This window comes from Gavialis gangeticus, unplaced genomic scaffold (assembly GCF_001723915.1).
Source record: "Gavialis gangeticus isolate Ggan-Ray unplaced genomic scaffold, GavGan_comp1, whole genome shotgun sequence".
In the NCBI taxonomy this organism is placed as follows: Eukaryota; Metazoa; Chordata; order Crocodylia; family Gavialidae; genus Gavialis; species Gavialis gangeticus.
Genome location: NW_017729030.1, coordinates 30,571,539 through 30,586,532, shown reverse-complemented (window position 1 = coordinate 30,586,532; position 14,994 = coordinate 30,571,539). Strand labels below are relative to the sequence as shown.

General features: G+C 41.4%; 1 protein-coding gene across 3 annotated transcripts in view; it reads left to right on the top strand.

Moving 5' to 3' along the window:
* Positions 1-14,994, top strand: part of KIAA1109 (KIAA1109 ortholog) — a 299,447-nt gene that overhangs the window by 151,511 nt on the left and 132,942 nt on the right. For all 3 annotated transcript variants that reach the window (XM_019522065.1, XM_019522064.1, XM_019522063.1), the window contains exons 31-37: positions 354-474; positions 2,934-3,080; positions 3,458-3,585; positions 4,359-4,561; positions 11,084-11,281; positions 12,849-13,060; positions 13,387-13,538. In XM_019522065.1, the coding sequence (XP_019377610.1) occupies positions 354-474; positions 2,934-3,080; positions 3,458-3,585; positions 4,359-4,561; positions 11,084-11,281; positions 12,849-13,060; positions 13,387-13,538 (1,161 nt within the window). The remainder of the gene's footprint in view (positions 1-353; positions 475-2,933; positions 3,081-3,457; positions 3,586-4,358; positions 4,562-11,083; positions 11,282-12,848; positions 13,061-13,386; positions 13,539-14,994) is intronic.

Genomic DNA, 14,994 nt, shown 5'->3' with positions numbered 1-14,994 from the left:
ACACACACACACACACACACACACACACACACACACACACACACACACACACACACACGATTAACTGCTGAACACTTGTACTCCCTGCCCCCTCAGAATTCCCGTTTATGTAGCTTCACATCTCTAGCAGAAGAGCTAGAAAAAAAACTTATTTTGTTTTGACTTGTGACATGTTGTTATACTCTTGTTCTTGCTGTGTGTAGGGTCAGGGGGTGCAAGCACACATGCATATGAATGTTTGAGGAGGGAATGTGCTTTTTCAATATAGATTCATGATTTTGATGGTATTTCATGTGACCTCAGGAATTAAATTTCTGTTTATTTAACTATGTTGTTTTTTTCTCTTCCTGTAGATACATAGAAGCAATGGTACATTGTGCTAGTACTCGACACCTAGCAGCAATTGTGGATGATCTACATTGTAAGGTTCTCCGAGAAGCTGTACAGAACAGCAAAACATCCTTTTCAGAGAATGTAAGGGCATTACTAAATTGCAAGAGGCTTGGGAAGGGCAAGTGCAAAAGCTTGCATGTTTTTTGATGGCTGTCTTTCATCCAGTCAAAACCAGTGTTTCTTTTTCCAATTAAATTTCAATGTTATAGTTGGGGATTATTATTACTTAGGGATAATTATTATAACCAACTTGCTTTTGTTCATCAGCACACCTACATTCCAAATCAAATGAACTTTTTGCTGAAAGCTCTGCTGCAAGTAGCTGTTCAGCTCAGCTCCCAGGCTGTCCAGATGTGACTTTGTTACATCACAGCTAAATATATTATACTAGATAAGTAGTCTCTGCACCTGTAGCCTGGATATTGGCTGGTTAAGTACCATGGACAGGGGACTGCTGTAATCGAGAGCAAAAGAAAACCATACAGATCAGCAAGCTATCTACCAGAAATACATAAGTTATGGACAAGAACAGCTTTAAGAAGCTGAACAGAGATAGGGACTCTCCACAGGGTAACATGTAATGCTTTTGTTGTTAGCCTGTGGTAAAATAAAGGTAAACTATAATAATGTAAGGTGCGTGTGGGGAGGGGGAGGTGGCGGGGAGATAAACTATTGGTGTTTAGCTTTAACTTCCCCAACTGGTGAGAATGGATACACATAGAGTTATTACTCATTAACTGCTCTGCTCGAAGTTTCCTACCTTCTTTGAACTTAATGCAAATTATTCATTTGCCCATAACCTTGTTAGTCAAAAAAAGATTATTGATGAAGGTAGACCAAGTTGTGTTAGATGTTCTGTGGACTGTGATGCAACACAGCATTTTTCTTACTTTTTTTTTTTAACTTACAGTACTTTTTTTTTAATATCTCAAATTACTTTTTTGTTCAGTTTCATTGAAGTTTTCATGACAGATGGCTGATCATCACCCAGATGTCCTGAAAGTACTGTTACATGTTATCATGTGGGCTAGAGAACATGCTTTTGCTTCACGCCTCTTGACGTCACCCTTTTAGGAGTCTACCCACTAGTGCATGAATATCAGGAATATTCCTTCCCCTTAGAGGTGGGGGGGAAGGAGAGTGGAAAGTGTGGGAATGCTGGGGGTCCTAGTCCCCACTGGTGCTACAAGTTAAATGTAAATGTTATATCGTGAAGTGCAGTGCTACCAAGAAGTTACACTTTGAAATTGCTGATATTTACTGGCATTTCTTAACAACTTTGTAGTGCTACAAAACAGCTGGAATGGTGTGGCGTTCACCTTTTTTGTGGTGGCAGCAGGACGCGTTTGGCACTACAAATGTAATACCTATCCATGGTCTTATGGAAATAGCTGTTCTCTATAGAAAATCTATGCTTGTATCATATTATTTGAAAAACGGTTTTATTTTACATTAGCATAATATGTATGCTAATGTAATAGTATATCTTCAGCTAGTGAGAATTGGCATAGCTACACTGACTTGGTCTACATTCCTCCAACATTTAAAAAAAAAAAATGTTATTATTGAATAAAGCTAGATTCATTAATAGATTTAACATTTAAAGGTATATCTGTCCCCTAAAATAGGCATAAAGACAAATATTTATCATCCATCAACAGTGCTGCTATGATCAAGGTCAATGTCCACAGGACTCTAATGTTCTTTTCTTCACTTCCTTTCAGTCTTTTATAGTTCCTTTGTTTTCTTCCATGTTAAGCTTTTTTGTGTTCCTTCATCTTTCTTTCTAAAATAACTCACCCCTCTTTTTTCCTAGAACTCTACATAATACACAACTCACTTTTCTGCTTGTCTCCATTTTTATATTTCTGCTGGTGTTGTTTTTTAATGGAATATATATACTAGCAATATATATAATGCATTGTATTTAAAATTTTTGGAATGCTTAGAGAATATATCTGATCTTTGTGATTTGCGAGATAAGGTTATACTGAGATGAAGGCTTAGAAGCATATCTCTTTTTTAGACAGGAGCTGCAGATATAGAATCCAAAACTTTACCAAATTAGTTTAACTGTTGGTGGTTTCATGGAAACGGTATAGTTCATTTTCTATTCAATTAGGAAACCTTTCTAACTTAGCTAATTATCCTTGTGCAGCCTAGAGACTTGCCTGTCAAAGCATCTCATCACTTATATCAGGAATCTGTCTGGATTTCAGTTTGGATCTTTGAAAGTTTTGTGCTGAGTACTACAAGATGTGACTATCTGGGTTTGAGTATGTGACCTTCTGTCTGGGTTTGAGTACTCTATTGATTATGGGACTATGTATCCTGAGTATGGGACTATCTATCTGGGTTTGAGTGTGCTAACTTTGTAGCATATTCAAACTCATTTGCCCTGTAAATTAAGACACACCAGGCTAGAATTGCACCTGAAAATCTTTCACTGAAGCACCATTGAGACATATTATTTACTTACAGTTTGTAAAATACTTTGAATGGGACTTAGTGTAAAATACTAACTCATATCATTTTTAAAGTTATCCTCCAAACAGGATATTAGAGGAACAAAAATAGAAAACCCTACTACCGGAACAACCAACCAAGGCCAAGCACAGACAAATCTTTCACTTAAGCAAGATAATGTGACAATTAAAGGTCTTCAGGCAAACGTTACTATACCCAAGGTAATAACTTTTAATTTAATTGAGTAATCTTACAAGACTGTTCTTCTATGAACTAGCCTTCTACAAGTATTCTTTTGAGAAGTTAGTTCTAACTGAATGCAATGTCATATTTGGTAAAAATTATGCATATTTTCTTAGCTTGCTCAAAGTACAGTATTTAAGCAAATTTAAATACAAGATGAAAGTTTGTAACTAGTGCAATAATTAAGAACTGAACATGTGTTCAAACTGTAAAAAGTTTAGTGCAGTTATATAATAGTCTTAAATGTAGTGTTTATAGTCTGAAAAGCATAGATGAAATTATATGCAACTATTTTTTTTAAATGACTGTTTTCTAAATTTTTTTACTTTATTCTTCTGGGGTATTTTATGTTTAGGTAAACTTATGTTTACTACAAGCATCAGTCGATGAATCCCCAGGCATTGCATCTAGTAAAACTGTGACTCACGTTTCCTTAGTAGCTTTATGTTTTGATAGAATTGCTACACAAGTTCGCATGAATAGGTAAGCAGAATATATAATTCATAATTGATACCTCTTTATTATCATGCTAATAGAAATTTCTAAGCTTCTATATGTGAGACACATGGGCACCAACAGGGTTATCTAAAAAAGGAAATTTTAAAAAGTTACTATGGGTATCTTTCTTGTCAGTGTATTTCTTTTATAAAAATGGATTTTAAGTAAGCTGGCCATATGGAAATCCTGGAAATCTGGGACACCATCCAGGAAATCTAGGACACTGCTCCCTGCCCCAATCCTCCTACACTCACAAGTTGGCAGGGGAGAGGCTGTATGCCAGGCAGGCAATGGTGCCTGTATGCCTGGCTGCCTGTAATGTGCTATGCACCACTCCCACTCCTGGCCAGAGTGCACCCTGTACCCCTGTGTTTCTGGAAGACCCATTGTAATTCCCAACAGCCATCTGGGACTGGCTTCTGAAATCCAGGACTGTCTGAGCAAAAGCAGGACGTATTGTCATCCAAGTTTTAAGTGATGTGTAGTTAAAGTACTTTGTCATCTTTCAACCTTAATCATTCTCTCTTCAGTTGTATGAATTTAACTCTTGGTGATATAAATAGGAATTACAAATGGGAACTCTGTCCCAGAGGGCAAAATTAAATCTTCTTTAGTTGTTTCTACCAAAGGCTGTCACACGAACAAAAAATTCTTAATATTTATGTGCTTATATCACTTAAAATTAGCAGACACTAGAAGCGACTATTTAATCTTATTCTTGACATTGGTTTATTTTTTTTTCCTTTTACATTCAATAGGGGTATTGTTGAAGAGACTTCAACCAGTGCAGAAACTGGGAGAAATTCTGTAACGTTTGATCGGTACATCCATGCCAGTAAAATGCAGCCTCAGTCTTCTGGCTCGCTGAGATCAAATGCAGGAGCAGAAAAAGGAAAAGAGATTGCTGCCAAACTGAACATTCATCGTGTTCATGGGCAGCTCAGAGGTCTTGATACAGCAGGTGAGCATACTGTTAACAATGTTTTCATGGACACGATTTATTATTACTAGAGGTGCACCGGTACATCGGTCCGATGTCGGATCAGTACCGATATGAAGAAAATTATCTACGCGCATGACCAGAAGTCAGGAAAACAGACCTTAAGACGACAGGCTGAGAACCATGGGGCTGTTTAGCCTGGAAAAGTGCAGGCTCAGGGGTGATCTGATGGCCTCCTATAAGTTTATCCGGGTTGACCACCAGGATCTGGGAGAACGCTTGTTCACCAGAGCGCCCCAAGGGGTGATGAGATCGAACGGTTATAAACTACTGTGAGACAGTTTCAGGCTGGACATAAGGAAGAATTTCTTTACTGTCCGAGCCCCCAAGGTCTGGAACAGCCTGCCATTGGAGGTGGTTCAAGCACCTACATTGAACACCTTCAAGAGCAAATTGGATGCTTATCTTGCTGGGATCCTATGACCCCAGCTGACTTCCTGCCCTTTGGGCAGAGGGCTGGACTCTGATCTTCCGAGGTCCCTTCCAGCCCTAATGTCTATGAAATCTGTGAAATGAAACAGAGCCAGCAGTGTGGAGAGGTGCCTTCAGCTGGTAAGTCGGAAGGCAAGGGGGGAGGGAAGGAGCATGGGCCGGGGCAGATCAATGCCCCTTGTAGTGAGGTAGGGGGCCAAAGGGAGGCGCTGATCAGCCAGGGCGGGGGAGGCAGAGGCATGGGCTGGATCTGCGGCTTGTGGGGTGGGGGTGGCTCTTGTCACTGCTTGCAACCCGGGAGGGCAGGGGCTGGGGGGAAGCGTGTGCTCCCAGATCGGCGCGGTGCAGGCTGCAGCTGTGGAGTGGAACTAGAGTTGGCGTGGGGCAGGGCTTTTCTCAGTGGGGGCTGGGCTCAGAGCAGGCTCTGGTGGTGCTGGGGAAGGCTGCAACTACCCCAAATTTTGCTGCAGCTCTGCTCCCAGCCCCGTGCTGCTGCCCGCTGCAGCTCTGGCTGAACACCCTGCCTCCCCCCAAGCACCGAGAAAAGCTGTGGCAGTACAAGGCTGGGAGTGGAGCTGCAACACAATTTGGCATGGCTCCAGTTTCCTCCCAGTGCCACTGGAGTCCACTCTGAGCCCAGCCCCTGGAAAGAAGAGCCCTGCACAGTGCTAGCTCTGGCTCCACCCCACAACACAGCTCCCACTGTGGCTGTTCAGATCTGGAGGCACAGCCCCCTTACCCTCTGGCAGGAGCTGACCCCACCCCACAAGCCGGGCTCCGTCGCAGGCCCCCTCCTCCCACCCCCAGCCGGGCAGCACCTGTCCCTGCCCCCTCCCTCACCGTGGGGGGGTCGTTGATTTGGTTTAATTAATTCACTTGGGTGTCTTTTTTTTTCTCCCAGTTCCTTAAATAATCTGGTACCATTTTTCCTGAGCAATAACGCACCATTATTTTAGTCCCTATAGATTGGCAATGATCTGTATTGTTTTGATCCCTTGTTGCTTTGTAGTAAAAATTCAAGATGGATAGAAAATCCTATTTAAGTACCACTATTGTATCACCAGTCAAGGATCTTTAAGAGAGAAGAGAGTTGGGTTTATTTTGTTTTTTCTTTTGCTTTCCTTGCTTAACTGGCTGCTGTTCATTGTGATAAAGCAGTTAGAATGTTATCCTATAAGTGCAGATAAATGCATTGTAGTTTAGTTGTTCTGGCTTTCACTGAGAGGTGCAAGAAAAGATGATGAAACACAGAAGCAATTGTAATAAAGGTGAACTATGGCCAAGATTTTTCTCTCACTAGATTTTTGGATGTTAACTGTTTACAGATTAAACTACATTCAATTTGAATAAGGTTATACAACTTAGTGAAAAACCATAGTTTCTGCCTCAGGCCTTCACTGATAGTTACCTTTATGGTAATAACTGCTATTATTTAGGGGTACAGGATGTGGATTACATGAGAGAAATCCAAGCCGCCTTTGTAAATATTTTGCGATTTCTAACCTTGATTCAAAGTGAGTAAAGTGTTAGGCACAACACTTAAAATGTTCTTTCAAAAATGTCACTAGGGAAAAGGATTATATAGGTACTGTGGAAGAAATCAAACTTCGCGTTGTGTTTGGTATTAGAATTCACAGACTCAGTCTGAGTTTATTGGTGACTATACCATATGATCGTAGGGAGGAGATCTAACAGAACTCCCCCCCCCTCTACAAGTTAACATACCTATTTATACCTAAAATTGTTTAAACAAAGCATCCTTGAAAAGAAAGTCAGGGGTAAATCGTAACAGTTGCTTGCTCAGCAACACACATTCTTTTGAAAACTGTTATCACCTTTTTTGTTTTTAGGAAAGGAAGAACATTTGTTCCAAAAGAACTGTGCATGGAGTCATAATAAGCAGAAGAGTTTTTGTTATCTTAAAACATTTTAAAATACGAAGCAAGACCTTTTTTTTGCTTCGCTCTTTTTTTCCTTAGTTAAGTTAAAGGCCTGGATTGATCTTTAGTTGGATAGAGGCCTGGATAAATTTATAGTCAAGTTAGAGGGGCCTGACTTGATCTACTTCAACAGTACTCCTCACTTTAATATCCTTCCGGTTAACGCTGTTTTGTTGTTATATCACTGACCTATTAGAGAACGTACTCGTTTAAAGTTGCACAATATTCGGTTATAGCATTGTTTGGCTGCCGCCTGCTAGTAGGTAACTACTGTGACATAACTGTATTTGTTTAACATTGTTTTGCATAAAGTCACATTTTTCAAGAACATACAGGCAGTTGACTTGCGACTGTTTGAGTTATGATGAACAGCAGTTCCAACATTTGTAAATTAATATGCTGTTTTGAAGTTCCAATGTGGGTTTCAAATTTACAGCGCTGGATACAGCTCCAGCTGTTGTGGTGGAAGGGTAGGGGGAAGGGAAAGAATGGGGAGGGGCAGATCAAGGCACCTGCGGTGAAGGAGGGGGCAAGTGCTGCCCAGACGGGGCTGCGCCGGGCTCTGGGAGCGCAGCCGGGTGCATCCCTGGCACTGCCTGCTTTACCCCGGCGGGGAACAGCGGCAGGAGCAGCCCAGATGAGCCATGGCTTTACAGCAGGCTCTGAGAGTGGGGTTATAGGTGGGTGCAGCCAGCACAACTGAACGAGCCATGGCTTTGCGCCAGGCTCTGGGGGTGGGGTTATGGGCGGGTACAGTCAGGTGAGCCGTGGCTTTGCGCCGGGCTCTGGGAACAGGGTTATGGGCAGGCGCAGCTGGCACAGCTGGATGAGCTGCAGCTTCACACCAAGCTCTGGGAGTGGGGGCTGTGGGCAGGCGCAGCCCTGGCACTGCCTGCCTTGCCATGGCGCAAAGCTGCAGCTCGTCCAGCTCCTACAGGCAGTGCTGGGGCTGTACCTGTCTATACCCTTGCTCCCAGAGCCTGGTGTGAAGCCATGGCTTTGTCCACCTGTTCCCACCCATAATCCCGCTTCCAGAGACTGACGTGAAGCTGGCTGCACCCACTTGTCGCCCTACTCCCAGAGCCTGGTGCGAAGTTGTGGCTCGTCCAGCTATGCCTGTACATAATCCCGCCCCCAGAGTCTGGCATGAAGCTGCAGCTTCTCCAGTTGTGCCCACCCATAACTCTGCTCCCAGAGCCTGGTGCGAAGCTGCAGCTTGTCCAGCTGTGCCCACCTATAACCCTGCTCCCAGAGCCTGGCGTGAAGCTGCAGCTCCCACCACTTGTCCAGGAGAGCAGGTGGAGGGGCAGGAATGTGTGCCCTGGATCTGGTTGGGGCAGGGTGGGCTGCATCTTGGCAGATCCGAGGGCACACCCCCCCGGATGCCCTTCCAGACATGTGGCCAGACCAGTAGCGTGCCGCTTACTTGGGAGCCATTTGTCAGGCAGCTCATCTGGTGCTCTCTTGTCGCTGCTGCTACCAGTCTACCTGTACTGAAAAAAGGAGTCTCAGTACGGTACAGTACTTTACAAGTTCACTGCACTGCCATGTGCTGTTGTTTCCGAACTTTTTCCAAACTGCCCATAATAATGGCAGAAAAGTAGAAGACAAAACATCACTTGCACCAGATTTATAAGAAGCATAGAACGATTACTATGGAAACAAAAATGAAAATAATTAAGAGGTCTGAAAAAAGGTGAGACCCCAACTGAAGTGTGTAGAGTCTTAGATTATCGTGACCATCCTGAAAGATGAGGCAAGAATTCAGGAACAGGTTAATGGCTCAGCTCCTATTCACTCAACTGTGATAACTAAGCCACGTGTTGGACTTATTGCTCAGGTTGAAAAACTGCATCATTTGGCTGGAGGATCAAAATAAATGGTGTGCTTCTGTGAGTTTAGGCATCATTCAGGAAGAGGCTCAGAGTCTTTTATGATAATCTAAAGTAACAACAGGGGGATAGTTCTAATGCTGAGCCTTTTACTGCAAGAAAGGGGTGGTTTATGTGTTTTAAAGCCAGGGCCAGTTTGCATTACATCAGGGTCTTGGGTGAAGCTGCCAGTACTGATGAAGAGGCAGCTTGTGCTTTTCCTGAGACATTGGCTGAAATCACTGAAGAGGATGGGTATTGTGCTCAGCAAGTTTTTCATGTTGATGAAATTGGGCTCTTCTGGAAAAAAATTCCGTTGAGAACCTACATTGCCAGAGAGGAGAAATCCATGCCAGGGTACAAAGCTGCTAAAGACAGGCTCACTCTTGCTCAGTACCAATGCTGTAGGTGATTTTAAACTTAAAACTTTACTTGTGTATCATTCAGAAAATCTCAGAGCTTTCAAGGGACATTTACAAGGCATGTCTCTCAGTGATATGGAAATCCAGTCCTAAGGCGTGGGTCAATAAGAACATTTTGAGGACTGCATCATTTTGTGCCAAGTGTCAGGGATTATTGCAGCAAAAGTAATCTTGCATCTAAAGTGTTGTTAATCCTTGACAATGCTCCTGGTCATCCAACCATTCTTGATGACATACTTCCTGACATCAAAGTGGTGTTTCTGCCTCCCAACACCACATCATTGTTGTAACCCATGGACCGGGGGGTAATTACATCCTTCACGGACTACTGTCTTAGGTGCTCATTTACCCAGGCCATGAGGACAATTCAGAAGGAAGGTGGACCAATTCTGAAGGAATTCTGGAAGGGCTTCAGCATTTACCATGCAGCTAAGAACATTGGTGAGGCATGGAATGAAGTCAATCAACTTGAATGGTATTTGGAGAAAATTGTGCCCTAAGTTTATGTCCAACTTCCAATGCTTTACAGACACTGTTGAAGAGGCGAAAATATGTTGCTGAAATGGGCAAAGAACTCAACTTAGACGTTGCATCAGAAGATGTTGATGAGTCGCTGGCTTCACATTCTGAAGAATTAACTAATGAGGACTTCTTTGAATTGGAACAGCAAAAAGTGGCAGAGGCCACTTTTGTAAGAAGATGCACCCACTGTTGAAGAGACTTCTCCTCATAAAGTCTTGACGACAAAAGTGTTGGCTGAGGTATGGAAGCTACCATGTCCCTGTTTGAGAAACATGACCCGGACATTAAATGCAATGCATCAGTGAATAGGGGCCTATCTAACATGTACAGCTGCTACAGACAAACTTACAAGCAAAAGAAGAGAATATCTGTCCAAACTTCCTTGGACACTTTCTTTAAGGAAGCAGACAAGACTCCAGAAGGACCTGCAGCCAAGACTCCTGAGAAGACTGTAGCCAAGAACCCTTCAAAAAGTCCAACCAAGAGCTCTTCAAAAAGTCCAGCAAAGTCACCTCAAAGAAGTCCTTCCAGATCAATACAATTGCTATTTACAATATAAATACATATGTAAAATAAATAAATGGAGCTATATTACTTGTCTGTAATTGACAATATTCTGGGTTATTTTTGGTGAAAATAGGGTATTGGGCCATGGTTCAGCAACCAATCTCCTATTTATAACATTGTTTCCTATGGGAAAATTGGTTCCGGGTTGCAACGTTTCAACTTGAGATGTAGTTTTCAGGAATTAATTGTTGTAAGTCCAAAGACTGCCTGTAACTACGACTTCAAGCAAGGAGTAGCTGTATTTAGGCATGTCTTCAGGCCAGAGTGTTGGAGGGGTTCTGACATCTTGGATCTTAGATACAAAAGTACATCCTGTAATACTTCTAAAATGTTTTGGCTGGGATCCTTATTGACTTAATGATCAGGGATCCCTGGTTTTGTGCTTTACACACTTGCAAGATGAACAATGGCATGTCTGCTTTACTCTTGAGATATATTTGGGCTTTGATTTCTGTGATCTTTGGTTATCTTGTGTCTCCAATTGTTATATGAATGTGAAAAGAAAAGAAGGTTGGGGGTGGGAGGGAATCATTCATTCTATGAACAGTGTTTAACAAGCAGACATTTTTTCTGTGCCAGTTTCAAATGCTAAGATGACTATTCTCATTGCTTCTTGTGTGTGCATAGTTGATAAATGCAATACCCTGCCCCAAATTCAACCGTCAATGTTGTAGATACGAGCTTTTTGTCCTCTAAATAACAAAGTAATAAATGGCTCATCTTTTACAGACATTGGAACTTGTGCAATAACAGCAATTCCTTTTGAGAAATCAAAAGTTCTCTTTACTTTGGAAGAATTGGATGATTTCACTTTTGTTGATGAAACAGATCAACAAGCTGTTCCAGATGTTACTCGCATAGGTCCTAGTCAAGAAAAGTGGGGCTGGATAATGTTTGAATGTGGAATTGAGAATTTAACAATTAAAGGTAAAGCTACAGTATTACTATATTATATGTAATATGGTTATTTAATTATTCTACATGATTAGTGCAATACTGTGTTAGATCTTCCAAGTCTTTAATCACCATGTTTATTTTAGATTAAACATTTACTTCTATGTTTGTGTGTTCACATAAAATATCAATTATTTGATATATACTTTAACTGTTCTTTAATGGGCAAACTGACCTAATCACTCTTATAATCTGATCACATTGCAGTGTGTTAGTGTAGAATATTTTATAAAATGTTGGGCTTGTATGAGTGTTATATAAGGAGCTGTAGCTTTTAAATTTTAATTTAAAAGAAAATTGGGCTTTGTCTATTCATGGAAGTCATAGTCCTGAAATCCATCAATACAGAGATTCATGGGCAGATCCAGGATTGCAGTGATGGGGGTGTGGTCACACTCCTTTCAGCTGTGTGGTGCCTACTGGTTGAATATAACTCATTGTGCATGTGCCACACAGCCAAAGGAGGTGTGTGTGGCCTCAGCCCTTTGCTGTGATCCTGGATGCCAGAGAGCTCTCAGAGCTCACCAGCATGTTGGCACAGCTGTGTATGTGTTGTGAGTGTTATAAGCTCATTGGCGCAGGGTTTGCCCCAAGTCTCTGCCTGTGGAGCTAGCTACTCTTTGTTCGTCCTCTTCCTCCCCCTGCACTTTCGCAAATTCAGCAGCAGGAGAAAAGAGGGGGCAAGGGGAAGGTACATGAAGCCCTTGGGCTCCATAAAGTCAAGGACTGAGTTCTAGCTGTTGCCACTCCTCACTTCCTTTCCCCTGCTGTTGACTTGGGGGGGGGGGAGTGAGGGACAATCAGCAACAGTTTTATACAGTACTTTTGGAGTCGTGGGTAAATCCAGTGCTACAGAAAGGGGTGGATTGCTTGCGTCCAACAATTCTTCAGATTCTCCAGCTGGTAGTGATTATAATACTGATGTGTCTGAGGATAGAATAAGTCCCTCTTCAGACATCAATGGAAATGAGGGCAAGAACAAGTTAACATCCAGCTCCTGAGTTGCCTGAAAGCAGAGACTGAGCAGAAGCTGCACTGACCAGCCAGTGAGCTCATGGCATGTATGGAGCTGCCAACAGAACCTCTGCTGACATGCCGGTATTCTCCAAGAGCTCACTGTACATGTAGTGCAGCCAAAGGGTTAGGGGTGACTGCAGCACTGCACCACCTTGCAGGGATTTGATTAGGTTAGAGCATTGTTTTGCAGACCAAAAACGTACTTCTGTTAAAGAATGGGCTATACCTTTACTTTGCATCAAATTCGTTCTCTTCAGTACGTTGTGTGTCGCTTGGCTGCAAATCATGTGAAATAGCTGCTTCAAGGAAATAGAAAATACTCCAGAAACAGTAAATTGTTTTCTGTGCATAAAGCTTAATCAAGATGTGCAGCAGAGCATTTATGAAAATAGTTATAATATTGGAAAAACAGATATTTTTTGCAGGGCCTGGTAATGATATGAATCTATATGACAAGTTTGTGTAAATAAAATGAACACATTGCATCCAGAAGATCTGTTTACTTTTAATGTTGTATTCATAGGAGGAAGACAATCTGGAGCAGTTTTATACAGTACTTTTGGAGTCATGGGTAAATCCAGTGCTACAGAGAGGGGTGGATTGCTTGCGTCCAACAATTCTTCAGATTCTCCAACTGGTAGTGGTTATAATACTGATGTGTCTGAGGATAATCTTCCTTGTGATGGAATAAGTCCCTCTTCAGACATCAATGGAAATTCAGTTTCAGAGGAGCAGGTAGCTGCATGTCTTATGAAATCAATTGGTACTTGCACAAGGTCAATTTTTTTTAGCAATTGCCAGGAATAATGCAGAACTTGTAGTCATAGTTTTACTAGGTGACCAGTTGTACTTACTGGAATAGAAGGATCCACTTACCTAGCTAAAGTTTCAATGTTTTGAAAGATTCTTCCTCATCTGACTGGGGAAAGGTCAGCATTGTGTATGGCTTTTGATTTGTCTGTCTAGTTACTTGGGATTTTTTAAACACATGCTGTTCTTATGTTAAAAGTTGTTGCTCTCTCAAAATTTAACTCTTTACCTTTGTACCTCCTTTTGTATAGGATGAAGGAGTTGAATCTGATGATCTAAAAAAAGATCTACCTCTAATGCCTCCCCCACCTGACTCCTGCAGTATGAAGCTGACAATCAAAGAAATTTGGTTTAGTTTTGCAGCTCCCACCAATGTGCGCTCTCCTGCCCATGTTTTTTCAAGGTATAACTTTTTCATTTAAGGAAATAAAAGCAGCAGGACCGTATAGTCTACTTTTTTCCTGTAAGAAATCTCCTTAGTTATGGCTGTCTGCTGTTAGCTGAACATTGACATTTGTAAGATTTAGATAAATCAGTACCAACTCTTTCCTCCTTCAGTGTGCTGCTGCCATTATGTGGCAATAAAAATTTTACACACTGTATGATAAAAAAGACTATTAAGTAAACAGCACAGACTTATCAAGAAAGGAACCTAAAAAGTATTTATTGGTTTTGAGAACCTTTGACATATTTAGAGAAATTACTAGAATTTGGATATTAAAACTTTTGGTCTTAACCTGATGGTTAGACATGCAACCTGTATTTCTTGTGACATGAGGTTCAAATCTGCTCATGCTTGATTCCACTTTTATTTATTTATTTATTTATTTATTTTAGAGAAATGTACTGAATGCCTTGTAGTTAATTGTGTGCATATCTTTCAGAGGCCAGTTTTGAAAATGGAGACATCCTGAACATGCTAAAGATTTGGTTGTTCTGCATTAAAAACTAAAAAAATTCCCTATTTGTTTTTGGTCAGTTATCTCTTCCTGAATATTTCACAACTTACTTTGAGGTAGTTAGTTGCTACTATACGCTTTAGGGGAGACTGTATCAGAGAGCAGATACCGAATCTTGACCTATGAAAGTGACCAGCTCTCCAGAGTATTTCAAAGGCAGAGTGTGCCTGACAAGTCTATTTAAATATTTACGCATGATAGTGTAAAATACCCAATTTGTGGCTCCTAAAATCTCAGTTTTAATTCCATGTTTTTTCCTAGTGTTCAGAGATAAAAATCAATGATGCATTAAATCAAATACTTCTAGCTACAAATACTATAAGCTCAATATCTATTTGAAAATTAGTTATGTTCCTCCCCCCCTCCCCCCCTCCACACAATAATATGGAGCTAGTAGCACTTTAGCAACCTCTTTCAATGGTGTGCCAGGGAAACGTGAACTATTGAAGGGTATAAATCCCATTTTGAAAAGTGATTTAGGCTATTAGGATCTGAAGTCTTATGGAAAGTCAGTGGAAGTTAAGCTCCAAAATCAAACTTGGAAAGCTACAAAATGAGAATATTGCAGTTGAAGATCTGAATCAAACTCTCAAATATAAAATATAGCAAAGACTTTTTGATCCAGGGGTTTCTCCTGACATGAACTTCACTATAACATATAGGAGTAAAGGTTGATGAAAAAGTGAAGAGACCAGAGAGAAGAAGGATTTTCTTTCCTGTCCCCAATTTTCTTTCCCGTCCCCATCTTCCAGAACCAGCTAGTATGTTCCTACTTTGCTTTCACCATTGGTCTGTGTTTCATTTTAAGAATCTAGTTTTGTATGCACGGCATGAAGGGCAAGAGTGGGGAGAGTAGAAGAAGGGTATCTAGAAGCAAGGAGGGGGTGGATGGAAGGGAAG